Here is a 27,224-nt window from a genome sequence, read left to right on the forward strand (position 1 = left end):
GTAGGTGTTGCTTCCAACTCTCAAGAGGGCAGAGAAGAACAGACCTGGATCCTAGCATGTAACCTGACTAGATCAGAAGTCATAGGCAGGACTTCAACACAGGTTTTCTGTGTTTTTTCTCTTGGTCCTGCTCTCTTTCCTGCCGGTTGATCAGATAAACAGAAGCTTCACTCCACTCTAGCTCACCCTCTTCCCTCCAGCAGGCAAGAAAGTAAAAGCTTCCTCTCCTTCCAGCCAGATTTGGGCCTTGGGCAATAGTTTGCCAGCCCTGCTTTATATAAGGAATTGTTATAAAAGTAAAACAAATTATATAGATTTGGGGGACTGACATGTTCAATGCTCGTTTTCCTTGGAGGCCTACACAGAACTCTATCTCCCATCTCTGGGTCTTTGTATTGCTTATCACACCTGGAATATACTCCTTTCTCATCCCCGCTTCATGAAATCTTTCTTTGGGATTGAAGCACCATCTTCTATACAAAGCCTTTCCTGACCTATGTCATCTCAGCACCTCCAACTTCTAGTTCCCTTCCTCCCAAGGACCTTACATTCATTCTCTTTATAGCTAGTCTTCATATGCTTGTAAGTACTTCGTTTTTCCTCTTCTAAGACGTAACCTCCTTGAGAGGAGAGATTATTTCATTCTTTGTATTATATCCCTAGCACCTAGTCCAGTCTCAGGCACTGAGCAGGAATTTAATTAAATGCTCGTTGATTGACCAGTGATCATTCATAATAATTTTACATGCTTAAGCAGTTAATCTATTTCATTCCCAATAATATAAAATTGATTTTCCCCATTTTAACTCAATAGTACTCATTGTCACAGTAAAGTGACGATGGCTTCAATGCTTCCCCATTGACTACTGAATGAAGTCATAGAATATTGTCATTGGAAACATCTCCAGTCATCTGGTTGGATACCCCAAATGAATCTCCTGGATGGTGTCTGTGGTAAGTGGTTGGTCATCTAGCCTGCCCTTGAACACTTTCAATAGGAGGAGATCAATAACTTCCTGAGACACTCTGAAGTGCTTACTGTGTGCCAGGGAGATGCTAAAAGCTGGGGATGAAAAGGAAGTCAAAAACATGATCCCTATTCCTAAGGAGCGACAACATGCCAACAACTGCATACATAAAAGCCATATCCAGGGAGGTTATGTCCCAGAGGGTACTGTTCATGGTGGGGGAGGGGGGACAGAAAGTGAGGACACATCTTGGAAAAGGTGGGATCTGAACCATCCTGAAGGAAGCTAGGGAGATGAGAAGGGACAGCATTCCATGTATGGGGGACAACCAGAGAAAAGGCATGGTATCAGTCAAGCAATTAGCATTTATTAAGCGCTTACTGTATCCCAGGAACTTTGCTAAGTGCTAGGGATACAAAGAAAGGAAGAACAAAACAATGAATGGTCCCTGCTCTCAGAGAGCCATCAATCTAATAGAGGAGGCAACATGCTAACAACTATATATAAACGAGATACAAACAGGATAAAGTGGAGGTAATCCACAAAGGGAAGTGGCTGTAAGGAAGAGACTGGGAAAGGCTTCTGGCAAAAGGCTCTGAGGTCTATCTATGCCTTCTGTTCCCCCAGATCTACAGGTCACATTGGACCACGCCCAGCTTTTGTCTTCTCTATCACAAATTCTAAGGCGCCGTTGCTATTTCCTCCTCTGCATACACACAACTTGTGTGTGTCCACATTTTACAGTCATATGTATTTTTTGACAACACATTTAACTAACAGGTATGGGCAGAGGAGGCAGTCCTTTTTAACAGGGGTTCTCCTGAAATTGAATTTAATTCAATACTGATATTTTATACAATGCCCCTCTGTCTTTGCGTCACCTCTTGGAATCCCTCCCTTCAAGAGGACTATCCTCGTTGCTTCCAGTCATCTAGTCTGATACTCCCAAATGAATCTCCTGGATGGTGTCGCTGGTGAGTGGTTGGTCATCTAGCCTTCCCTTGAACACTTTCAATAAGAGGAGACTGACCAATGCTTCCTTTAAATCACTTTGTTTTTACTCCTAAAATATGCCATATAGTCAGGAGGCCATGGCCTGGTGGATATAGAGCCATGAGCAGAGAGCTATGTTACTAGTAACAATCTACACCCAAGAATTAATATAAAAGATATCACTGAGGAGAGACAGTGTCGCATAATGGATAGAAAGCACAGCAGGCACTTAATAAATGCTTGCTGACTGGGTGATTGACCTGCATTAGCGGAGGGGTTTCCTCACTATGGAGCTCCCTCTCTCAATGAAATCCTGGATGCAGTCCCTATCCTCATATCCAGTATTTACTCATGTATGGATGTGGCGTCTCTCCCAACAGAATGAGCACCTTGAGACCAGGGCCCATCTGCCTTTTTAAGAGCTCACACAATACCTGGCACATAGTAAAGGGTTTGATAAGGCTCAGTGATGGAGAACTGAGGTAATTCCACGTGTTATCACCATAAATCACTTTCTCTTCTGCCGGTTAACAATGCATTCTCCTCTGAGGCCAAAGCATTTAATGAGCACATGTTTAAGAAAAAGCCTTGCAAAAACTGTTAGAAAATTGTGTATCCCACATTCAGGTACTCTTCCAACTTACAGAGCTTCATTGCCATGACAGCCACACCGGAAGAGGATGCTGCAAAACTGTGAAAAACTAAATTGCATGAAAATGGAGCAAGCCTTTGCCTCCTACTTTGGAATACACAGAGATTTCCTTCGGTAAATACTGAGCAGCATAGGCCACTGTCATGGAACGAGGTATCCTAAGTGTCTGAACAATTCCAATTTGAGGAAAACACATATTCCTCCCCAGAGGGTAAGTCTGGTATTATAGAAATCCTTTTCCATAATATATTTCTATAAAATATTTAATCCAATAGTTACCACAGGTGATTTAGGCACACACTGACGTGATTGTTAGATCTTTTTTTCCTTCTCTTAAATCAAAGACTATTTCAGTTTAATTGCTACTTCAGAATTAAACAGCCATAGGTTATTATTCTGCCACTATGAAATGTCTTCTTTGTTTAAAGATTGTCTCCACACGCCTTTGGATTGAAGATGAAATTGATTATTGTTGCCTTCCAAGGAAAACACAAAGGAATCATTTAAGTGAATTATCTATCCAGAATATTTATTTCACTGCGTTCCAAACGGTACAATTAGAAGGTAAGGGGAAAACCAAACCAAACAAACAAGAATCAATTACTGACATGAGTTTTCCGCCATCCTTCCTAGAACCACCACAACAAAAAGCTATATGAGTAATATAAATAGTATTCAGTAGAACTCAAGACTTGTTAATACATCCGGTCAAGCGTGACACAAGTTACACAGCTGCCTTCTTTAAGTAAGGCAACACTCATGCTCATTTTGTAGCACAAGCTTGCTGGTGCAAAACCGATTACGACAACTTGGAAGAATTTATAGAAATCTAACAGTATATTTTGCTAGACTCCCACAGAGCAGACTTTAAATCTGTAAACAGAGTGGGGAGTGTTTATCCAGTTTTCACTGCACAGAATCAAGCAGAGAGAAAAGTGATACATGAACTAAGCTCTTAAAAGAGAATTTACATACAAAAGCTTACATCCCAGGGTTTGGAGGGGTAGGGGAAGAGGTATGTCTCGTATCATCTATTCTAATTAACAGACATTTCTATTCACCTGTATATACCTCCACATTTTTGTTTTGTTTCTTAAGGCTGTTTTGGACTCCTTTAAGATATAAACAGTATTTATCATTGTAGTAGACATTATTAACACTGATCAATACTTAGAAATATGTTCATTGTAACAAAGAATCAAGGGTTATTTTATCCCCATGAAGAAACATAGATTTTGTTCAATTTGTCTAAACAAGTACAGACTAAAAGACTAAAAAGGTCTTAGGACATAACAGGAAGGTGGGTGACTTTTGGTTGGGTTCTCCTCCTCTCCAGAATGTCAAGAGTTGGATGTAGTTTGGCCTACCCGCATCTTGCCACCTAGTTAAGTCTTAGTAGGGCTCTCTCTGTGGGAACCTCACACTTCACACACACAAACAGGAAGCGAGTTCTGGACAGGAGCAAAGAAAAAAAAAACTATTCCTGTCATGGATTTAACGAACATCACCGGCTATACTTATTCTTTTGCTTTACTGATATAATCAGCGAATTTGTTGAAGCTGTCTTCGTGCTGATCCAGAGCATCGAGAATGATGCCCATAGGGGTTTTCTTCAAGCCTATCTCTTCCATCTTGTTCTCTAGTTTGTTCTTGATATTCCGAAGTCTCAAAGAAGCATGGATGAACATCACTGGAAAAACAAGAAGACAAAATATTAAAATTTTGTGTCCATTCTCCCTATGAACATTCCATCCATTATTCTCAAATTTTGTGGGGGGGGTGGTTTAAATGGCACGTTCTCATTTATCCAGCCCACCCACATCAAGTTTTCTAATTTATCTAGAATGTTTTGCTCTCTTTCCCATTCCCCACCTCATCAGGAGAGGGGCTGGAGAGGTCACTTGATGCACTGGAGGGCTTTCCCCTGGCAAGACAATTGCAAGGGGCTGCTTGTTTTTCAGGTTCCCTCCCTCATGGGTCAGCTTTTAAATCCACTGTATCTAGGTTTGCTTTACATGATACCTAGGCATTCCTGATCAGGATGGTAAGTTATACTATACCAGAAGTTTTTGACCTGGAATCTATGGTTATATTTCAGGGGCTCCATGAACTTAGATGAGAAAATTATGGCTTTATTTTTACTAACCTCTAACTGAAACCGAATGTTCCCATCAATCATGAATATGTAGGCAATGGATCATTATTGTGAGAAAGGATTAGTTCATAGGCTATACCAAACCATCAAAGGGGTTCATTATACAGAAAGGGGGAAAAACCCTCTAAAATAGTTTTTTAATCCTTTACAAGTGTTCTTGACCCAATTTTACATAGAAGAAAGACGTGTTAGTGTGGTTCTGCATGTCATCGAAGAAATACATTAAAAAGCTGGGCAGGAAAAAGTACTCCTTTAAATCTGCCTTTCAACACAACACAAGGGCATTATTTAAATGAACTATCTATCTAGAATATCTGTGATGAAGTCCAGAGAGTCAGGAGACAGCTGGAAGGACAATGAAGAATCCACCTCTAATCTAGCTACAGTGTCTATTCATAGCCAACAAACCACGAGAAGAACCTTGGAGCACCCCAAAGGATACCAGGAAATATGGTGAATCTCAACCAGTCTTGATTTGGTTCTGAGAGAAATTACAGCTCAGGAAATCTTCTTTATCTAGATTACACCCTGATTCAGAGTGGCCCGAGGCAGTCCAAGGCTGTGTGGTTTTATATTGAGGCAGATGAAGGGGGCCAGAACCTTTCACAAATGAGCCAGGCTAGGGCATGAAGATGCCAGATGCCTTTGGAGATGCCAGCCAGATGTAGGTCAGTTAAGCATAAATTTTGGGGGTTGAGAGACAGAGGGATGGATTTCCCTTCTGGGCTCTCCTGCTTACTTTGCAGTTTTCACCTCCATGCCTCAGCTGCCTTCTCACCTTGAAACATCTCCCTACCATGCCATCCCCCTTGTCCTGTTGGTGAACTCCTCTGGGGCAGCATTCTGTAGAGGGCCACAGGCTAGTCTCCCTTCCTTCCTTTCCTAACCTTACTTGTATCTCTCTGGACTTCACCACCATATCCCTGCTTTCCAGCTCCTCTCCTAAGTGTCTTCCCTCTTTAGATTATAAGCTTCTTACAGACAGGGACTGTTTCTTTTTCCTCGTATTTCTATTGCCAGTGCTCAGCACAGTGGCTGTGGAACACAAGTGCTTAATAAATGCTTGTTGCCTTCCCATGCTTCATCAGTCACTCTAGGTGTTTCTAAGTGGAAACACAGTATAGCGTCTAGCACTGGACTTGAAGTCAAGAAGACCCGAGTTCAAATCCTACTTGACGGCAGCAGTGTGATCCTAAGCAAGTCACTTAAATTCTCTTAGTCTCTACAAAAACAGGGATAGTATTACCTGTGGTACCCATACCTCAAGGGCTGAGAACAGAATCAAATGGTAGAAAATATAGTAAGTACTGTGTAAACCTTAAAGCATCATTAACTGTGAATTATGATTATTCTAATGAAGCTGTAATGGCATGAATTCAGGCGTTCTCTCCAAAGATGCAAATCACAACCCTCAACCCCATCTTTCTGGAAGGTCTGGGCTAATCAACATATTTTTGGATAGGGCCTGTGAAGTCCTTGGTGTAGGGAATGCCTGATGAGGAAATTCCTCCTACCAACCAGATTTGCACCTGGTCTCAGTTCCCTTGGGCACTGAGAAGTAAGTGTATGTGTCAGAGACAGGACTTCAACCTCATTCTTGACTCTAAGGCAGGCTCTCTAGCCTCTAGGCTTCTCTGCCTCTCCAAATCAGCCTCTATCAGAATGGCCGAAATGTGAAGTTAGGCTAGTACTTGAGGAAAGAAAGCTGGAGGAAAAAAAATCCACCTCAGCTCCCAGCCTTGATTTTGGAATAAGTCCATTTTGAAAACTCCACATTGGAGCTCGTAAAGAAGTCCTGTACGAGTTCAAAATCAGATGTTCCCTCTAACTTGCTAGGCTGGTGTTTTCTTGCACCTTTTCACGTATGCAGTTTGAGACCCTGATTTCTGCTGAGGAGAATGGAAGTTGACCAGTGGCTCCTCATTGCCCAAGGAGAGCAGAAGCCCTGGTGTCAGTGGAAGATGAACCATGGTAGGTTCAGTTGCCCATCGAGGCAGAAATGGCTTCATTTCCTGGGCGTTCATAATGTGGGTTCTAGTGTAAGAACCAGGAAAATCATGATGGGGTCATGGGACCCCAGATTTAGACCTGGGAGGAACCTTGGAGCCCATCTAATCCAATGAACATTTTACAGGTGAGAAACCTGAGGCCCAGAGTCATCTAAGTGGCTTGCCCAAGGTGATGTGAGAAGAGACAGCGGCAGCACTTGAACCCAGATCCTCTGACTCTCAAACCAGTGCTTTTCTCCCACACTATTTTCCACTCTCCCACACTGTTTCTATACAGTTAGGTCAGCTTCTTGATACTAATTCAGAAGCAAAACAGGAAGAACACGGCAGCTGATATAATCTGTCAGGCCAAGACAGAAGCTTAAGCTTCCAAACAGAGCCAAACTTAAGGGAGGTGACTGTAAAGACTTCTTGAAAGAAGTGGCAGCACAGGGTAGGTCTTGTCCTTATCTTCCTGACGAGTAGGAGGAGGGAGGGAAGAAGCATTTAAATGCCTGTCATGTGCCAAGTCTGTGCCAAGCACTTTACAAACATCATGTCACAGGAGCCTCACAACAGGCAGGTGCTATTACAATGCCAATTTTACAAACGAGGAAACTGAGGCAAACAAGGTTAAATGACTTGCCAGGGTCACACAGCAAGTAAGTGTCTGAGGCCACATTTGAACTCAGGTCTTTCTGACCCCAGGCCCAGCGCTCTAACTATTGTTCCACCACCTGTACAGACAGTAAATAACAGACCTCCAAAAGAACAACCCATTCTTTGAAGGCTTTGGACGTCCTTGGTGGCTACTACGCTTCATAGATTTATGGGATCAGAGTTGGAGAGTAAGGCAGCAACCATCCAATCTGACCCATAACCAAAGAAGGATCTTTACAATACACCAGTCAAGTGGTCACCCAGCCTCTGCCTGAGGACGCCCAACGAGGGAAAACCCACAAGATCCCAGGCCAGCCGAGGAAGTGTTTTCTGACCACAAGCCTAAATTTATCTCTCCACCCTTTGTTTCTGCCCTCAGAGGCTAACGAGAACAACTTCAATCTCTTGTCCACAGGAGGCAGTAGGGTGGCACAGTGGACAGACTATGGAACTTTGAGTAAGGAAGACTTGAGTTCAAATCCTGCCTGGGACACTTAATAGTCATATGATTCACTTGATCTAAACCTCGGTTTCCTAGTCTGTAAAATGAGGATGACTCCCATGGTAATTATGAGGATAAAATGAGGTAATGTTTGTAAAGCACTTTGCAAACCTTTAAGTGTTATGTAAATATTATTATTAATTATTATTCATCTGTAAAATGAGGAAGCTGAGGCACCTTCCAGCTCTATGACTATGATATCCCTCCAAATACTGGGAAACAATTCTCATTCTCATGTTACCCTAATTCTTCTCTACGCTAGATACCCCTAGTTCCTTTAATGTGCCCTATCCTGGTCCCTTCACCATCCTGGATCCTCTTCAGCTTCTCAAGGTCCTTCTTGAATGAGGCCTAGGAACCAAACACGGCACTCCAGCTAGGATCTGACCAGGCCTGAGAAGAGGTAAGATCTCCTTCTTCCCAGAAGCTATAATGTCTCTCAATATAGAATGAATTTGGTTTCTTATCTACCATTTCACAGCCCAGACTTATATTGAGCTTGTATTCCACGAAGACCTCCACTTTTTTTTCAGCTGCCATGATGTCTAGTTACACTAGTTACCATCTTGCACCTGTAAAGTTAATTTTTTTGAACTCAAGAATAATGGTTTATGTTTGTCCCTATTAAATAATATCATATTCAATTCAAACTGGCTGAAATCCTTATAGAGATTGGTTCTGCCACTCAGGGCACTGGGCAGCCCTACAGGCTTTGTGCCATTTATAAACTGGAGAGGCAGGAGGCAGCTTCACTTACGCAGCAGAGGAAGGGTGATTCCAAACACGAAGACCATGACACCGCCAAAGAAGGAGATGAGGAAGTAACTGAACAGCATGACCACCATGACAAAGGTGGTGGGGTACACCCTTTTCAGGCGGCGAAGGAAATCTTTATTCTGGGCAGCCCACACGAAGCCCGTGAACACCAGCACCACCACCGTGCCCCCCAGGATCATGTTGAAGGGACTCAGGAACCTGGAGAGACAAAGGACAGAGAAGGATTAGATCCAGGCAAGGGCCACAGGTTAAACCCACCAGGCAGTGTTTAGGTTTGTTTGGGGGCCGGCGTTTTTGAATGTTGTGCAGATCAAATGTGATCACGTGTGCAAAACATGACATAGTTATTAGCTATGATTTTTTAAGGCATTCAAATGGTGGCATGGATTGAGCACCAGGCTTTGCACAAAGTTAGGAAGGGGATGGAGAAGGAAATAAGCATTTACCAAGCCTACTGGAGCCTACAGAGGTGGTGTAGCAGATAAAGCACTGGGCTTGGACTCAGGAAGCCCTGAGTTCAGATCTAACCACACACACTTCCTAGCTGTGTAACCCTGGGCAAGTCACTTAAACCATTTGCCTTAATCCACTAGAGAAGGAAATGGCAATTCACTCCAGTATTTTGCCAAGAAAACTCATGGATATTATGGTCCACAGGATCACAAAGAGTTGGACCTGACTGAACAACAAAAACAACAACAAAGTGCCTACTATGTGCCAGACACTGTGCTAAGTGCTTTATAAATATTATCTAGTTTGATCCTCACAACAACCCTGGGAGGCAGGTGCTCTTAATGAATACAGGCTCATAGACTCAGAGATGGAAGGGACCTTATTACCCATCTACTCCAATCCCTTCACAAAGGGGGAAACGGACGAGAATGAGGAAGTGGAAGCTCAGGCAGAGGACAACACCTTCCCAGGATCTCTAAGGCAGCAAGTCAGCAGAGGCAGGATTTGAACCCTGGACCTCCGACTATAAACTCAAGCCATTCTTCCCACTGCATTTAAATCTTACCACTGGCACACAGCAGCTGTGTTACCCTGGTTGAGTCACTGAACCTATAAGCCTCAGTTTCCTCCTCTGTAAACTGAGGATGAGAATACACCTAGCACCCCCTCTGCAGATTGGTCATTAGGCTAAAGTGAGGTGTGTATATACCAAACATCTTGACAATCTAAAAGCACTATGTAAATGTCACTTGTTATCACGATTGTCACAGATGATGTTTGTGGATGGGACTTCAAAACCAGCTAGCCCAACCCCGTCATTTTAGAGGTGGGGAGAGGCCCAGGAAGAAAAATGACTTGCCCAAGGCAGTGCTGGGATTTTATTCCAAGTCCCACGATTCCAAATTCTCCACTTTTTCCATAGCCCCACAATGTTTCTCACCATCAACTAGCACTGTGGGGTTTTTCTTTATCTTTTTTGTTTATTCATTTTCAGTCATGTTGAACTCTTTGTTACCCCATTTGGGGTTTTCTTGACAGAGATACTGGAGTGGTTTGCCATTTCCTTCTCCAGCTCATCTTACAGATGAGGAAACTGAGGCAAAAGGGGTTAAGTGACTTGCCCAGAGTCACATAGCCAGTAAGTGTCTGAACTCAGGTCTCTTGTACCTCAGGCCCAGCAATTTATCCACTGCACCATCTAGCTGTCCATTGTGATCCTTAAGGAGCCAAAATTCCCCTAGGATCCAATACTGCAGCTTGTGATAGCTGGGTCATTTCCTTTTTTTTTTAAATAAATTTTTTTGATATCCTTTTTTAAAAAAAAATTCCTCTGCTTTCTGGCTCCTCAATTGCCATGGCACCTGTGAAGAAATCTGTGATGAAAGGCAGCAAAAAAAAGAAGCAAGTCCTCAAATTTACCCTGGATTGTACCCATCCTGTGGAAGATGGGATTATGGATGCTGCTAATTTCGAGCAGTTTTTACAAGAATGAATCAAAGTGAATGGAAAGGCCGGCAACCTTGGGGGCGGAGTTGTGACCATTGAGAGAAGCAAGAGCAAGATCACCGTGATGTCAGAGGTGCCGTTTTCTAAAAGGTATTTGAAGTACCTGACAAAGAAATACTTAAAGAAGAACAATCTTCGAGACTGGCTTCGGGTGGTGGCCAATAGCAAGGAGAGTTACGAGTTACGGTACTTCCAGATCAACCAGGATGAAGAGGAGGAAGAGGAGGAGGATTAAACCCTCTTGGGTCTGGAAACGTTTTGTATATGATCTCGAATAAAACTTGAACCAAAAAAAAAAAATTCCTCCAGCCCAAGTGAGCCATCCAGCTATAATGAATAATAGTTTTAAAGGGGAAAAATGAAAGAAAAAAATCAGCAAAACTGATGAATACATTTTTCAAAGTCTGAAAATATGATCAATGTGCCACACCTGTGGACCTCACATCTGGAGTAGTGGTGCCTTCTCACGGGGCCATGCTTTTCCTTTGGAACTTGGCAACATTCCCTTTTGATGGTTTATTGCTTTTTCTTCCCCTTACATTGTGTCTATTACTTGAATCTGCATCAGTTTCTGCAAGTCTTTCTACACTTCTCTGTATTCATTAGCTGGGATAATCTAAGGTTTAATATAATCAAATACATCTAACTAATAAATGAGAAGCAAAGTAACATAGTAGACAGACAACCAGGAACCAAGATTCCCAAACACTCAAGCTTTCCATCTTGTCTCATGCCCAATTTTTAAGCTATTTTGTAGCAATCATACAACCCTTGGGAATGAGGAAAACAGACTGTAAGGTGGAAACAAAGCGTAAACACATAGAAGCAGGAAGGACCAGGTTTTATCCTTTTTAAAAAGTGGAGTCAGTTATCAGGTACCATTAGAGGTTGGCTTTTTGTTGATTATACATTATATATCACTATATTATTATTATTAATATTTATATTGTATACAATTATACAACCCTTGGGAATGGAGAAAACCCCATAAAGTAGAAAGAGATACAAGAGCAGCAAGGATTGGGTTTCATCCATTTTAAAAAATGGAATCAGTCACCAGGTACCATTAGTGAGTGGCTTTTTTTGAGGGTAAAAAGATAAATGGTATCTTACTGAAAACAAGAAAGCCCCGTGGGCTCAGATTCTCTTCTTCACCCTTGACCTGACACTAATGAAAGATATGAAATGCCTGAGAACTTGGTCTAAATATCTATTCTTTCTTAAAGAAATACTGGACAAGCTAACTTTTGAGGAAACACAACATGCAACTAGAGGTAAGCCTTTTTCCTGAAATACCCTTAAAAAAACTTTTGTTATTGATATCTTCAGCTTTTATATCTTCTTTATCTCTAAATAAAACTTTGTTCCCCCTCACCAACCCAGAGAGCTATTCTCCATAACAAAAAATGAAAAAGTAAGGAAAAAAAACAAAGTAATTCCATAAAACTGACCAATATCCACCGAGTCAGACAGTATAGACAGTCCCCTACTTCTCCAATGGCAGGAGAGTGGTCTGAAATATACTGATATGTTATGTAAGGAGATATTGTGATGCAAAATAAAAGAAGAGGCAATAAAATATAATCGAAGGGTCTAAAGTACTATATGGGACTGTCTTCTATCTTTCTTTGTATGGCCAGCACAACACACTGTAGGTTTTTTAAAATTCCCAACAATGGAACAGGATAAGCACCCATGTTTACACTGACTGCTCTCCCTCTCCCCTGCGATGCACACCTTTCTCACCTCCACCTCGAAAGGCTCCACTCAAGTGCTGCCTCCTATAGGAGACCAATCTAGGATTACTGGTATCCTCCCTTAAGAAATTACTGTATATACTTCCTATTTACTTATCTCTGTGTATACAAATATGTCCATAAACATACACACATATATACACTGTATACATACATCCCTATATACATACTGTATACATACATATATCCATATGTATACATATATATATATACACATATGTGTGGGTGCATATCTCCCCAGTTTTTAGCATGGCGCCTAACACATAGTAACTATTTAATGACTGCTTCATTCATTCATGTGATTTATCCCTTAATAGAAGCAGGGTTGCTTAAGAGCTGCAACAGTTTCATTTTTGTCTTTGTATTCCCAGCACAGAGCATAATGCCTGGCATACATTACATGCTTAATAAATGTTTGTTGATTGAATCAACATGCTTCTTCTCTGAAGAGATGAAGAGTTCCAGGTATGGGATGCTGCCTACGCTCTAAAATGGGGCTATTTTATTAAGTGTATCCGTTTTGCTTCTCTTTTTCTTTGTTTTGAGAGGTTCTAGGGCAGTATATGGGAAGTGACTGATGTTTTAAAAGAATATAGGGATAGCTAGGCGGCACAGATGATAAAGCAGGGGCCCTAGAATCCAAAAAGGACCTGAGTTCAAATCTGGCCTCTCAGACACTTACTAGCTGTGTGACCCTGGGGCAAGTCACTTAACTCTGATTGCCTCCAAAAAGAAAAGCACATGCAAAAGGTATCAATAGAAAAGTAGAAAATAATATCCTTGTTGTTGTCCAGATCCACAGAGATCAGAAAATCTGGATCCAAACATATTAATATTTCTATATCATACTCCCACTGTCCATTTTGAAAGACTTTGTACCAATGAACCTTGTAAAGGGCAAATACCTGGTAATTTAGTTTAATAGTTTCTTTCAAACACATGTTATCAGTCTAAGTTCTACAGGAACTGCATGGCGCTATATATAAATGAGGACGATGGCTGGAGTGGAGACAGCATGGCTTAGAAATGCCTTGGAAGTGAATGCCTGAATGAGACAAACTCTTTAAAAATGCCAACACTTCATCATGCTACAGGACAATAAAAATGAGATAATGAGCGTAGAGTGCTTTGCAAATCCTAAAATGCTATATACACCAGTTCTTCTCATCAGGTGAAAGAGCACCTAGAATCAGGAGACCTGGATTCAAATCCTGGTTTTGATCATTATTAGCTGTGTAACTTTGGCTAAGTCACTATACCTGTCCAACCCTCAGTCTCATCTTAAAAACAAACAGTAATGCCTGTCTTACCTACCTTTCACATGCGGGTTGTGAAGGAGGTATTTTGTAAACTTTAGAGTGCAATATAAATGCAAGCTGTAACCTGCTCAAATATTTTTACGATGAAAAACAGTGTGCCCGAGTTTGATGAGACACAAGAACCATAGACGTAAAGAAGGGGGGCAACCTTTTTTGTATCCTAGGCTCCCCCCTACTTCCCCACACTGGCAGTCAGGTAAAACCTATAGACTCCTCAAATTCATGTGTTTTTAAAAAATTCATCATTGAAGGAAGTTCTAAATTTCAGTTAAAATGAGTGAAAATAAAGTTTGGTTTCTCCCTCCTCCCCCACCCATGTCCATGAATCCCTTGAAACCTATCCATGGACTCCAGATTAAGAATTCCTGACCTAGAGCCAGAAAGGATCTCAGATAATAATGATGATACTGATAACAATAAAAGCTCTTACTTACATAGCACTTTAAAGTTCGCAAAGCATTGACAAATAGGATCTTCTATGCGCCTCACAACTCTGGGAGGCAGGTTTTGTAATTATCCAGACTTTACAGTTTAGGAAACTGAGGGGAGGTTAAATGGCTTGCCCGAGGTTGCACAGTAAGTAAGTATCCGAGACCAAATCTGCATTCAGCTCTTCCTGACTCCAGCTGCAGCAACATAGCCCAATGACCTTATTCTATAGATAATGACACTGAAGAGAAAGGAGACTAAGTGCCTTGCCTTGGATCCATGGGTGGTGGTGGTGGTCACAGTAACAGGGATAGTTAACATTTATTTGGCACCTCCTACGTGTTCGGGATTACGTTAAGAGCTTTACAAATATTACCTCATTTGATCGTCACAACAACCCTAGGAGCCAGGTACGATTATTACCCCCGTCCCATTTTATAGATGAGGTAACTGAAGTAATCAGAGGTTAAGTGACTTGCCCAGGGTCACGCAGCTTACTAAGGTTCTGAAGCAGAATTTGAACTCAGGTCTTCCTGATTCCAGGTCCAGTGCTCTATTTTCACCAACTGGCTGCAACTAAGTGTCAGAAACTGCATATGATGGACCCAGGGTATGGTCAGATTTGATCCTCCTTAATAGATCAAGATTTCCTTAAAAGTGAAAATAAAGCTATGAAGAAAAACAAAGAAACAAATTTGTCCTATTTTCCTCCGGACAAGTAAAATATCTGGAACATGATCTAGATATAATGTCTACTTTGTTTTAAAGGATGGCCTTTCTTCCCCAATATGCTTCTCATTTGCACCAGCTGTTCATGTGGTCACCACAAGAACAGTACAAAGACCTAAAGAATCTGGTTTTGGTTTACAACACACCCAGCCCTGATCTGTAATTAGACTAGGAACTGAAGCGTCCAAACTGGAAAAAATGAACAACGTTACTGAGGGCAGAAATCACTTTCAGTCGTGTGCAACACCAATGGAATTGTTTTCTATTATTCCTTTCATGAGGTGCCGGATTCTCAAGGCAAGGCAATGAATCCTGAGATGCCAAAAGTCACAAAGACCCCTGTCACCAAAACCACTCCAAAAAAGAAAAAGAAAAAACACACAGAAAACGGGCTTCATTTTTTTTTTCAAAAGCTCAAACTAGTACTAGGTGTAGATGAGTCAAACTTTAGTAACAGTTGTGCTGTTAGTCATGTGTCATAGGAAACCCCAGGAAGATTCAGGCTCAACTTTCCATAAATACACCACCCATATTTCATGCAGACAACTGGCCTTGGTCTCAGCTAGGAGTCATACATACACAGTTGCTGCCTCAGCCTCATATGAGGACAACTGTATACTCAGTGGGGAAAACAGGCAAAAAGCTCATTTGAAAAAAAAAGTTAAAAGTGTTTAATTGAATAATTTTCTGTTGGAGATATTACATTTAAAAAAGCACTCCCTTATATTGAGTTAAAAGCGCCATAACCATTAATTACAGATGAAAAGAGTTGTTTTTTTTTTAAATAAACTGGGGAAACTGGCCAATTTGTCTGGATACATAATGTCAATATCACATAGCCTTGCTTATTCTGTGCTATTAACCAACTGTGAAGAATCAATTTCTTCATCATAACTAGAGTCAATTTCTTCATTATCACTAAAGAGTCATGAAAAACTGGGAGGGGTTGAGGGGAGAAGGCAATCAGCACTCTCTGTTCTAAGAGAAGTTGGCTATTAATGGGTGCTGACATATCACAGAGCCAGCCAAAGTAATTCAAGAGAGCTGACCCTCTTGCAATCTTACTGCAATTTACTGAAGATGAAAAAAGGAAACCCCTGCATCCTATCCTAATCACAGAAGCAAAGATCTGTGGAGCTTGAAATTATCTTTGAGCAGAGAAAGTGATTTGCTCAAGGTTACATAGCTTCATAATGGAGCAATTTATTTAAAGCCAGAGATTTGTGAATGGGCTAAAGAGATGAAATATTTTGAAGGTTTCTAAAGTATTCTGCATAGGACATATTTTGACAGGTCAATCAATCATTAAGTATAAGTAAATATGTAGCGGTACACAAAGAAAAAAATAAAAAGCAACATTTCCCGCCCTCAAGAAGCTTCCATTGTAGCAGGCTGGACAAAAGCACGCAAAAAAAGCATATACAAAATCAATGTAAGATTTTTTTTTTTGACAGGGGAAGGCACCAACAGCGGGGAAGGATTGGGACAGATTAATGCCACTTCAGCAGAGTTTTGAAACAATCAAGGGATTTTGTAAAAGGCAAATACAATGGCCTGAAAAGATTAATTTAAGCCTAAAATCTATGCTGGAATAAGGGGTAAATAAGGAGCATCGGTACTGAACTTCTTCAGGGAGAGATGCTTTGAATCATTTAACAAAATAAATAAAAATACAATAAACCATGTATAGACATATTGTTAGAAAACCACTAATAAGTGGTGATTTTCAAAGTCAATAATATGTGGCCCACAGGGATCTTTATTTATGTATGGTTTAGTGGCCCCCATTTCTATTTGAGTTTGATACCACTGATCCAGCCCAAATTACATTTTACAAATGAAAAAAAAAAAAAAAAACTTAAGACCAAGGAAAGGCAGTGACTCCGTCTCACCTAAATCCAATTCAGCTGCAAGTCAAGACATCACCCGCTTGATGTCATTGGTTCTCTTCAAGAACAGAGGACAAACAACAACTTTATTTCAAATACAGTTTTTTCATGATGCGGTTCTTGAAGACTTTCAGTTCAACAAATATTTATTAAGTGCCTACTATATGCAAAGCACTGTCCTAGCCACTACAAATCCAAGACAAAAAAGAAATAATCTCTGCCCCCAAGAAGTTTCAGTTTGGTTGGAGGATTTAACAGGTACACAGATACAGAAATACATTATTATATTGCTATTCGTGAATTAAATAACGACTAGCCTAATGCGTCCCTAATTATTCATTATATCTATTATAACAACCAATTTATTCAACTGAAAATAAGAATTATGTTTATACTAGACATGAATTTATTTTTATATCAAAGAGGATTAACAGATTAGAATTCATATATTAGTATCAGCATATAATGGTTCTATTTACCTTTTCACAAGGCTGCTACCTTTCAACAAGGATGTGGGCCAGCTAAGAAGTCACAGAACACTTTGGATTAGGTGGCAATGAACCATTAATCCTATGAACTAAAGTGTAAAGGGAAGGATAGTGTAGGCACCCATAATCAGGAAGACTCCTCTTCCCAAGTTCAAATCTGGTCTCAGACACTTGCTAGCTGTGTGACCCTGGGCAAGTCACTTCACCTTATTTGCTTCAGTTTCCTTATCTGTAAAATGAGGTGGAGAAGGAAATGGCAAACCACTTCATTATCTTTGCCAAGAAACTCCAAAATGGGGTCATGACAAGTCAGACATGAATGTAACAAATGAACAACTAACAACCAACCCTACAAACTGAGGTGTAAATCTATTCTTCCTTGCTGTCTTAGTAACCAAAAGGAAGCACTAGATAGTTATTATCTGAAACCGTGATTCTGAATCCTTTAAAGGGTCATAGAGAAGCTTGGTGTAGTGGATAGGCCACTGAATTTGGAGTCTGGAAGACTAGAGTTTAAATCCCACCTTAGCACTTATTAGTTGTATAACCAGGGGCAAGTACTAAGAAGTATACTGCACTAAAGATTAGACAATTTACTGAAACTAGAACAAAGTTAACCATGGTATACCAGCTGTTTCTTACACGTGTGCAGTCTGGCCACTTAATTTCTCTAGGTCTCAGTTTCCTCATCTGCAAAACAGGAGAAGGACTGGATTCCAAGGTCCCTTCTAGCTCTAAATCTAAGAGCCTTTGAATATAAAATGGGATTTTAATTCTACCTAGTTTGGTACTGGTCTCCAATACCAATATCGGTGTTCTCATCCTCCCCCCTAAATAATTAAAACAACATGGATGTAGAATATTCTAAGCAGGTCAGAAAATAAAGTCAGGTCACAGTTACATAACTCTTCCCTCAAGCTAGCCCTGTGAGGGAGGTGGGTAAATATTATTACTTCCACTTCACAGATGAAGAAACTGAGGCACAGAGGTGAGATGATTTGTTCCAATTCATAGAACTAGCAAGCTTGAGAAATGACATTCAAAGCCACATTTCTTTCCTACCTCCAAGTTCAGCGCTCTTCCCAAAACACCCAGGGCAGATTTCAGTGTTCTTTTCCTACTCTGAGTGGGCTTTCTAGACACGCCACATCCCTGCATTAGCTAATGCACTGAGCATGGAAGAGTGGAGAAAAATCCTGTTTATTAACAGTAAATGCTTTCAGAGCTGGGACTCGGATGTGAAAAAGAAAAGACTCTTAACAAGAGAAAGAGGAAATCTCTTGGGACAAGCAATGCGCTAGGGTATCACCTAACCTTGAAGCTAAATGGTGAGAAGACAAATGAACAATGACAAAATTGTATTCAATTTCTTTAGGGACGGTATCTCCTGTAAAAAAATAATTTTTTTAAAAGATCCTAGTCCTCATATTATTTTGTATAAACTGGAAAAATCAATTGCCATTTTTGGATAATGATTTTCCTAAATCAGGGGCTCCTCATTTTAGCAAGTTTCAAAGACCTGAATGGAATCCATAGTGGGGGCAGCTACGTGGACTACTTACTAGCTGTCTGGTGCTGAGCAAGTCATTTAAGCTCCGTCTGTCTCAGTTTCCTCATCTCACAGGGGTGCTGTGAGGATTAAGTGAGTTACCTGTAAAGCCATCAGGTGCCATATAAATACTAATCATTATTACTAACTATGATTATGCCTGCAAATACTCATTTTAGAGACATTTTCCTCAGGAAGGGTAGTCAGCTCAAGTCAGCCTAAATCCCCCTTACCAGGACAAAAAGCGCATGAACTTGCCAAGACACCTGGGAGAAAGGGCAAGGGCAAAGACAAGGGACTGAAGAAACAAGGAGGGCAAAGAGAATCTGGGAAACCCAACAGTTCTAAAGCACCTCCATACAGACTGAGAAACTGTGTACTCAAAAACCCTGAGTCCTGGTTGTGAATCTCACCCAGTAACTTGAGAGATTTGGTGACGTACACGGTCAGATAATGAGAAATGTGTTTTTATTCTACTGGAGAGGTGTGTGACCAGAACAAAAGAGGGGCTGGCTGTCTACACTTCCCAAGCCATCAATAGATTTCTCACTTAATGAGGAATAATCACTGGTATTTATGAAATGTCAAGAGATCTCAGGCTAGACTCTCATCATGATTAATAAGAAGACATGCTTACATAAGAGTTAGTTAGCACAGGATGTACAAGCATTGCTGAGATGCAATCTGCCCAGGTGGAGGGAGTACCCACATCAATGAAATAGACCAGCAAAGACCTGTGTTATTATGAGTGGAGATTTTTACTTTGTTCTTTGTTACTTGAGTTCAAGTTAATGGAAATCTTAATTCAGCCAGTAAGCATTTATTAAGCTCTTACTCTAAGCTAGGCACTGAACTCTGGGGATACAAAGAAATGCAAAAACATTCCCTGTCATGCAAGGACTGTATATTCTAATGGGACAGACATGTAAAGAACCAGGCACAGACATGACATACATAAGATTAGGTAATAAAACATTTCTGGTAAGTGGTGTCTGTCTTTAAGGAATCTTGTATTAATACCATCGACAACCATTCAAATGGTATAGCTTAACTATCCACAAAGGAAAAACCAACCGGATGAGAATTCTTATTGTCCAGTCTATGACAAGATGCTAACTGAATAAACTGCAGTATCTTGTTGGACATCCATCTGTATGAGCTATCTATATCAGAGAGTAACCACAAATGAAGAGGGAGCTGAGTCTCGGATTAAAAAGGGGGAATCAAATAGGTTGAATTACCTATGGAAAGTTGCAGAGTTCTTTTAATAACTTCTCCCAGAAATAAAGGCTCATCTTGTTAACTACAATTCTAGTGTTGTTGAATGGTTGCAAATCATAATATGACACAATGTTGGGGAAGGGAAGTTAATTATGAACTTAAAGACAAAAAAAGGAATATTTCTATACACACAACAGAACATGAAATCTTCTATCTCAGATTCATACTTCTTGCTTTAAGAAAAGAGATTGTGCAAAATTCTACGTGTTACTTCCAAAACTGACCTTCTCGTCTGGGCCTCCTCCTGAGCTTCCTTCTATGATTTTCAGACTGATACGATTGTCAAAGAACTGAAAACTGACATAACATCGAGGACAATGAAATGGAGAGACACATGGTGAGGGAGAGCGGGCCTTGACATGTAACAAATATAGATAAAACAACATCAGATATAAAGGATATAAAGAATCAAAGCAAAGGATTTCAAACAAAAAAAATAATGATTTCCCCCAACCCCACTGGTCCCCTGGCAAGAGGGAAGGATAATGAATAGATAGTTCCTGTGCTCTACCAGTAACCTTTTTATGCCAAGAGAACGTGAGGGAGAAAAAAAAGAAAAAGAAAAAAACCCAATAGTGAATTTGTAGTAGGACTAGAGTGGGAATTGAGGGGGATGAGTAACCATAGAAGGATTGCAATCTACATCAGGGAAGAGAACATCCCCATCGAGATCACAGATCCATTGGTACAAAAGCCCAGAGTGGTCTGTCCTTTTCTAATTCTCTATCCCCAGCCTAGCCCTACCCCAGAGTGATTTACTTGGGGAAGGCTGCTGAAAGCAAGAAAGTTCAGGTATCTGGTTTCCACTGTCTTCTTATTACTGGGAGGTCTCCCCAAAGAGGAGCAGTTCTCTGGGGAATAAAAATACTAACTGACCTTTACAAAATATTTTAAATTGTTAAAAAAATAAACTTTCATTGATAACTTTTGTTTTTCTGTCACTTACATTTACCAAGTAACCCTCCCTTCTCAAGAGTCAACCCATTAACAAAGAATACATCAGACTTTCTTCAAGTCTGGGGAAAAGAAACAAACAACCAACCAACACAATTTTTAAAAAGCTTACATTATATTCAGTGTTCCACACCCACAATCTCCTAACTCTTCAAAGTAATGCTTTAAAATGTGCAAAGTGTTTTATGTGAATCATCTCCGTTGGGCCTGACAAAAGCCATGAGAGGAAGGACTTACAGCTGTCATTTTACAAACGAGATAAGTCAACCTTTGTCACACATAGACTAAAACTGAGGCAGCATTGTACAGCAGATAGGGCACTGGAATGGAGTCCAGAACCCCTCCTCTGAAGCTTGTAAGCTGCATGCCCCTGAATGAGGCACTTAACCTTTCTTTGCCTCAGTTGTCTCATCTGTAAAATCAGAGGGTTGAAGTTGATGGCTTCTCAGGTTCCTCCTACCTCAAAATTTACAGTCCTTATGAACTGAGGGGTAGAGTGGTTAAGCAGTCCAAGGTCACAGTTAGCAGTAAGGGGCAAAGCTGGAATTTGAAGCCAGGGCCTCTGACTCTGTGGAGTAAACTGTCTTCTTATTTATTTTCTGGGTGCTAGACAGATGCATTTCAATCTTAGGAAGCTCGAAATGGCTGGCTGGATAGTTTGTATGAGCCAGTTTAGGGTGGACGACATAATATTACTTCCCCACCCTGCTCTTTGTGCTTGTAAAGATTTCAAGTCCTTACAAAATATATCATGAAATAAAGCCACAATTCAGATGGAAACCTGAGATCATGGAGCAGAGGGGGTCGCTCTCTCTTGAAGCTAGAGAGAGAAGCCAGCACATGCCCAATGTCATCCAGCATTCCTACCTGACAGAATGAGGTGAAAGGTGAGGACTGGAAAGGGATCTGTCATCTAAGATTTAATATCCCTCCATTTAAAACAGCAGGGCTTCCATCACCTTTGAGTTTGTGGAGTTGAAAGCTAATAAAAGCAAATACTAGAGCTCTGTGGGCTTTGGAGAGTCTCAATCTGTAAGACTGGCAAAGTAACCCACTTCAAACAATTCAAAAATCAGGATTAACACCTGATCAAAGCAAGCTGAAGTTTCAAGTTCCACTTCTGGCAGCACAGTATTAGGAGAAGGAATATGCCTTATAATCAAGAGACCCGGGTTTGAGTCCCAGTTTCTTCATAAGACTGCACTGATCAAAGTCTAAGTCTTCTAAAATGTATCTTTGCTGTTGTTAACCGTATATAAACTGTTCTCCTGGTTCTACTCACTTCACCTTGCATCAGTTCATATATGTCTTCCTAAGTTGCTCTGAAACTGTCTGTATTGGCAACCAAAAATGGGCTCCTTAGCACTTAGTCAACAAGTGCCCTTGACTAGTTTGGCTTTTTCCCCTGAACTGAATGCTGTTTGTATGTTGGACTGGAGTAAGCTTGTCGGCCCCTTCACCTTGCTTCCCTTGCTTAAGCTGATGGAAAGAACCTGTGCTTTCCCGGTCAACCCCTTCACCTTGCTTAAGCAGATTGAAAGAACCTGTGCTTTCCCCAGCGTACCTTACACCCCCGCAGAAGCTGGATGGTTAAAAGCAGCTCCCGTTGGAGCCAGAGGCTGCCACAGCCACAGCCACAGCCGAAGCAGGAGCTGCCAGTAGCAGAGCTGACCTACGGGAGGAAGCTGAACAAAGACTTCAGGCCAGTGGGTAATCTTTTTACCATAGAGGGGGAAGCATGATTTTGCTTTATGCAATCATGCTTCTCTGTAGCCTCCTGGTTACTCTTTCAAGGCGTACTTATTGGGCCTGGAAGCTTTTGATCAATATATCAAAATGGGGTTGCTGGTTCATGGGTTGGTTACTGTGGAGCCTAAATATATGTTTTGATTCTTCTACCTTCTACTTTGAGAGTTTCTTATATCCGGCGGTTCCGAACCTTTCAGACATGTTTATGATCCTCTTTGAGATTATAAACTCTGCCCTCCTATTACACTGTCCCAGTCATCTTTTCTTATATCACAAAAATATTCCATCACATTCATATATCATAATTCATTCAGCCATTTCCCAATGGATAGGTAACCCTTGGTTTATAGTTCTTTGCCAACAAAAGGAGAATTGTTATAAATAGTTTTGTACACATAGATCTGTTTCCTCTTTCTTTGATCTCTTTAGGCATAGGGAGGTAGTAATGACTTTCCAAAATAGATAAACTTACTGATGAGTGAGCTACGTGTCTGTCTGTCTGTCTGTCTCTCTCTCTCTCTCTCTCTCTCTCTCTCTCTCTCACACACACACACACACACACACACACACACACACACACACATCTATCTATCTATCTATCTATCTATATCTTGGATAGATCTTGCAATGGTCAGTGAGTTATTCCCTGAATTGAACAGACCAAGAGCAGACTGGACTGCCTATAGAAAATGGCCCCAAGCTTCTCCCTGAAACAAAGGCCCATTAATTTAAATACCAATATCCTATGGGCATTGTCTGACTGAGTCATGAACACTAAGTCTCTGAAGAACTGAAAGTGAGGATCACCCAAAGGGCAACAGAGAGGCATGTGGTAGGTATGAGTCAACTGTAAGACATGATGGTTGAGGAATTTAAAAGGTCTAAAGGAAGTCACCAAAGAAATATTTGATCAGATAAGAAGATGGGTTGGTTACATGTTAAGACTGACAGTCTGAGTACAGCATTTTGGGTGAATTGATGGGAGACCATGGACAAGCATCGAATAGTATGGGCAGGCATGGATGAGTTGTGTTCCGTTTTGTTGGAACAAGCACCCACATCACCAAACTCAAAGACCTACTATGCGAGCACTCTAGTCATTGTGTATATTATTCTCCTGGTTCTGTTTACTTTGGTTTGTTTCTGTTCAAAAGTGTCTCCTCTTGCCTCTCTGAATTCCACACATGAATCATTTCTTACAGGGCAACAATATTCTGTTTTGCTGTTGCCTGTTTTCAGCCATTCTTGAAAAGAAAGTTTCCCTCTCAATTCTTTTGACATTTTGCAACACTTAGGCATTTTGGTGGAAAGAGTGTGGGATCTGGAGAATCTGGCTTTCAAAAGGGGCTCTATCCCACACAAGCTGGGTGACTCTAATCAAGCAGCTTTCCCTCTCTGAGACTCAGTTCCTCATCTGTAGAATGAAGAGGTTGTACTAAATTATTCCGGAGGTCCCTTCCAGCCATAAATCTATGATTTTATGGACTCCAAACTGAACTATATTAGAAAGAATAGAATACAGAATTTATTTCCCCCCCCTCAATTTACTCATTTTATTTTATTTCAAAATTGTCTTCCTCCCTCAGCTCTCTCCCCCATCCACTGAGAAGGTAAGAAATAATATTCCCATTATACATATGAAATCATGAAAAACATATTTCCATGGTAGCCATGTTGCAAAAAAGCAAGAAAAAGAAAGATGGGAAAAATGTTTTCAATCTGCCCTCTGAGTCCATCAGTTCCCTATCTGAAAGTGGACAGCATTTTTCATCATGAATTCTTTGGAATTGTCATGGATCATTGTATTACTCAAAGTTCCTAAGTCTTTTGCAGGCGATCATGGTATAACATTGCTGTTACTGTTTACACTGTTCCCCTAGTTTTGCTCAATTCACTTTGCATAAGTTCACATATATCTTCCCAGGGTTTCCGGAAAGCATCTCCTTCATCATTCCTTATGGCACAATAGTATTCCATTACAATCACATACCACAACTTGTTCAACCATTCCCCAATTGATAAGTATCCCCTCAATTTCCAATTCTTTGTCCCCACAAAAATAGCTGCTAGAAATATTTTTGTACATATGGGTCTTTTTCCTTTTTCTTTGACTTAAAATACAGTATTTGAGCACATATCTTATTTCTCCTATTAAATGTTTGGCTACTTGTGATGAGAGACTAGGTCTAATTTGGCTCTGCAGGTCCTACTTGCAGAGTCCCTCCTATATGGCTGGTATTCAATAAATGTTGGTCGTATTGAAACAAATATTTATTGAGGCATAATAGGAGATATTGGGAAGAATACCATATGAAAGGCTTTCCTTTGTCCTCACAATCTGAACTGGCAGTCTAGTTGGGGAGAGAGTATATCTATATCTATACCTATAGATATAGATATACAAGTATGTATAGCTCTGTGTGTGTGTGTGTAGGGAAAGAGAGACACAGGGGAAGAGAGAGAGATACATACACACACAACAAAAAATTTAAAAACGGTATAAAAGAGTCAAGAAGTAACGTAAGACAGCCATTCAAGAAGTGTCATACGGCAGTCAAAACACAATTTCCAGCTACTTAGAGGCCGATGGTGGCCCAGCAGATAGAGAGCTGGGCCCAGGGTCAGGAGGAACTATGTTCACTTCCAGCCTCAGAGACACTTACTAGCTATATGACCCTAGGAAAGTCACTTAACCTCTGGCTGCCTCCCCTTCCTCAACTGTGAAATGGGGATCATAATAGCACCTACTTCACATAGCAGCTACTAGATAAATACCTATTCCCTTCTCCCTACCATGAGTGAAAGTACTTATTCAATTTCCTTACTCAGCTTATTTATTGTAAGTACCACTGCACTCATACTTATTTATTGTAAGTACAATCGTACTCATACTTATTATAAGAACAGCTGTATTTATTTATTGTAAATAGAATTATACTTACTAAGAAACTGAAAAATAATCTCAATGTATAACTAGAGGGAAAGAAACCAACCTCTAGATATTCTAGATATTCTCACTGAAATAAAGGCATGTGGTTATAAAGGCTTTAAATAGGAATGGGAATGGAAAAGAGGTTAATTTGAGAAATGTTCTGAAGGAAGACTTGAACATTGGCTGACTGATTGCGGCAATGGGGGGGAGGGAAAGAGGGAAAAGGATAGAGCCAAAATGGCACCAAAGTTTTCAGCTTAGATGATAGAAAAATGGCGAGATACAGAAGAAGGCCACTTAGGGAGAGAAGATAATGAGTGCCATTTTCTACTTGTTGAGTTTCAAATGACATTGGCACATCGAAGTGGAAGCTGATCGTGTTGGTAGATTGTCATATTTTCATTTGAAAGTCTGTGACTATCTTCAGGGCTGAAGCCTAACTCCAACTTATCTATAAAGGCCTAAGGAGTTGCTTAAGGCACACAATCATCCATCCAGTTAACTCCAAGTCTAGCACCCTGTCTGGGAAGCCAAGCTGCCTTTATCACTTCAGTGACACATTCTAATCACTGATGAAGAGCCACAGTCTTCTCAAGCTAGGAGGCCTTTGTAACCTAGCAACCCCTACATCTACAGTAGATGCAAGACCTAGGGGGTGAGGAGATCATTGTCCTCAGATAGCTAACAGGCTGTCACATAGAATGAAGATTCCTTCTATCGTCTAAAAGGCAGAGGACCAATATGATGTAAAATACAGAGGTAAATTTCAGTTGAACATAAGACAATACTATCTACAAATTAGTTAGCTAGGACAGCGCACTGGATTCAGAGTCAAAAAAACTTGAGTCTGAATCCTGCCTCAGACACTTACTAGTGTGACTCTGAGCTAGTCATTTGGCCTGCCTGCCTCAGCTTCCTCATCTGTAAAATTGGGATAGTACGAGCTCCTACCTTCCAGGGATGTTATAAGAGTAAAATGATATGGTATTTGCCAAGCACTGTTCAAACCTTAAAAGTACAATATAAAGGTTAACTATTATTATTTTTCGGACATTGCAATACTGGAATTTGTTTTTCTTGAATATGTATATCTGCTTAAAAAAGGGGTTTTGTTTTTCTTCTCTGGATGAAGAGAGAAGATAAATTTTTGTTAATTGAAAAAAAATTAAATATAGTGCTGGCTAGAAATTTTCCAAATACACCAAAATGTTCATAGCAGCACTTTTTGTAGCAACGACTGGAACAAACCCAATGCCTGTCGATTGGGGAACGATTAAACAAACTGTGCTGTAAGAAACAACAAATATGAAGAATTCAGAAAATAACGGAAAGCCTGATATGAAGTAACACCCTTCTTTTTATTTGTTATCTATTGTAAGGGATATCTACCTGGGTAAGGGCCAGATATAGTCAGAAATGAAGGTTATGTAATCAACCGAGGGTACCTTTTCTCTTGATTATCTCTAATTTATCCTACACAAAGATAGATCAATA

The 27,224-nt window shown here is 40.5% G+C and overlaps 1 protein-coding gene and 1 pseudogene across 1 annotated transcript in view; one reads left to right on the forward strand and one right to left on the reverse strand.

Annotated features, from left to right (window-relative positions):
* Positions 1-3,115: 3,115 nt before the first annotated feature.
* ARL6IP5 (ADP ribosylation factor like GTPase 6 interacting protein 5) overlaps positions 3,116-27,224 on the reverse strand; it is a 28,328-nt gene continuing 4,219 nt past the window's right edge. The window contains exons 2-3 of the mRNA XM_036738748.1: positions 8,676-8,893; positions 3,116-4,303 (exon numbers count right to left, since the gene is read on the reverse strand). Of these exons, the coding sequence (XP_036594643.1) occupies positions 4,131-4,303; positions 8,676-8,893 (391 nt within the window). The 3' untranslated portion in view covers positions 3,116-4,130. The remainder of the gene's footprint in view (positions 4,304-8,675; positions 8,894-27,224) is intronic.
* LOC118831411 lies at positions 10,503-10,954 on the forward strand (annotated as a pseudogene).

The sequence above is a fragment of the Trichosurus vulpecula genome, chromosome 9, assembly GCF_011100635.1.
Source record: "Trichosurus vulpecula isolate mTriVul1 chromosome 9, mTriVul1.pri, whole genome shotgun sequence".
NCBI lineage: Eukaryota > Metazoa > Chordata > Mammalia > Diprotodontia > Phalangeridae > Trichosurus > Trichosurus vulpecula.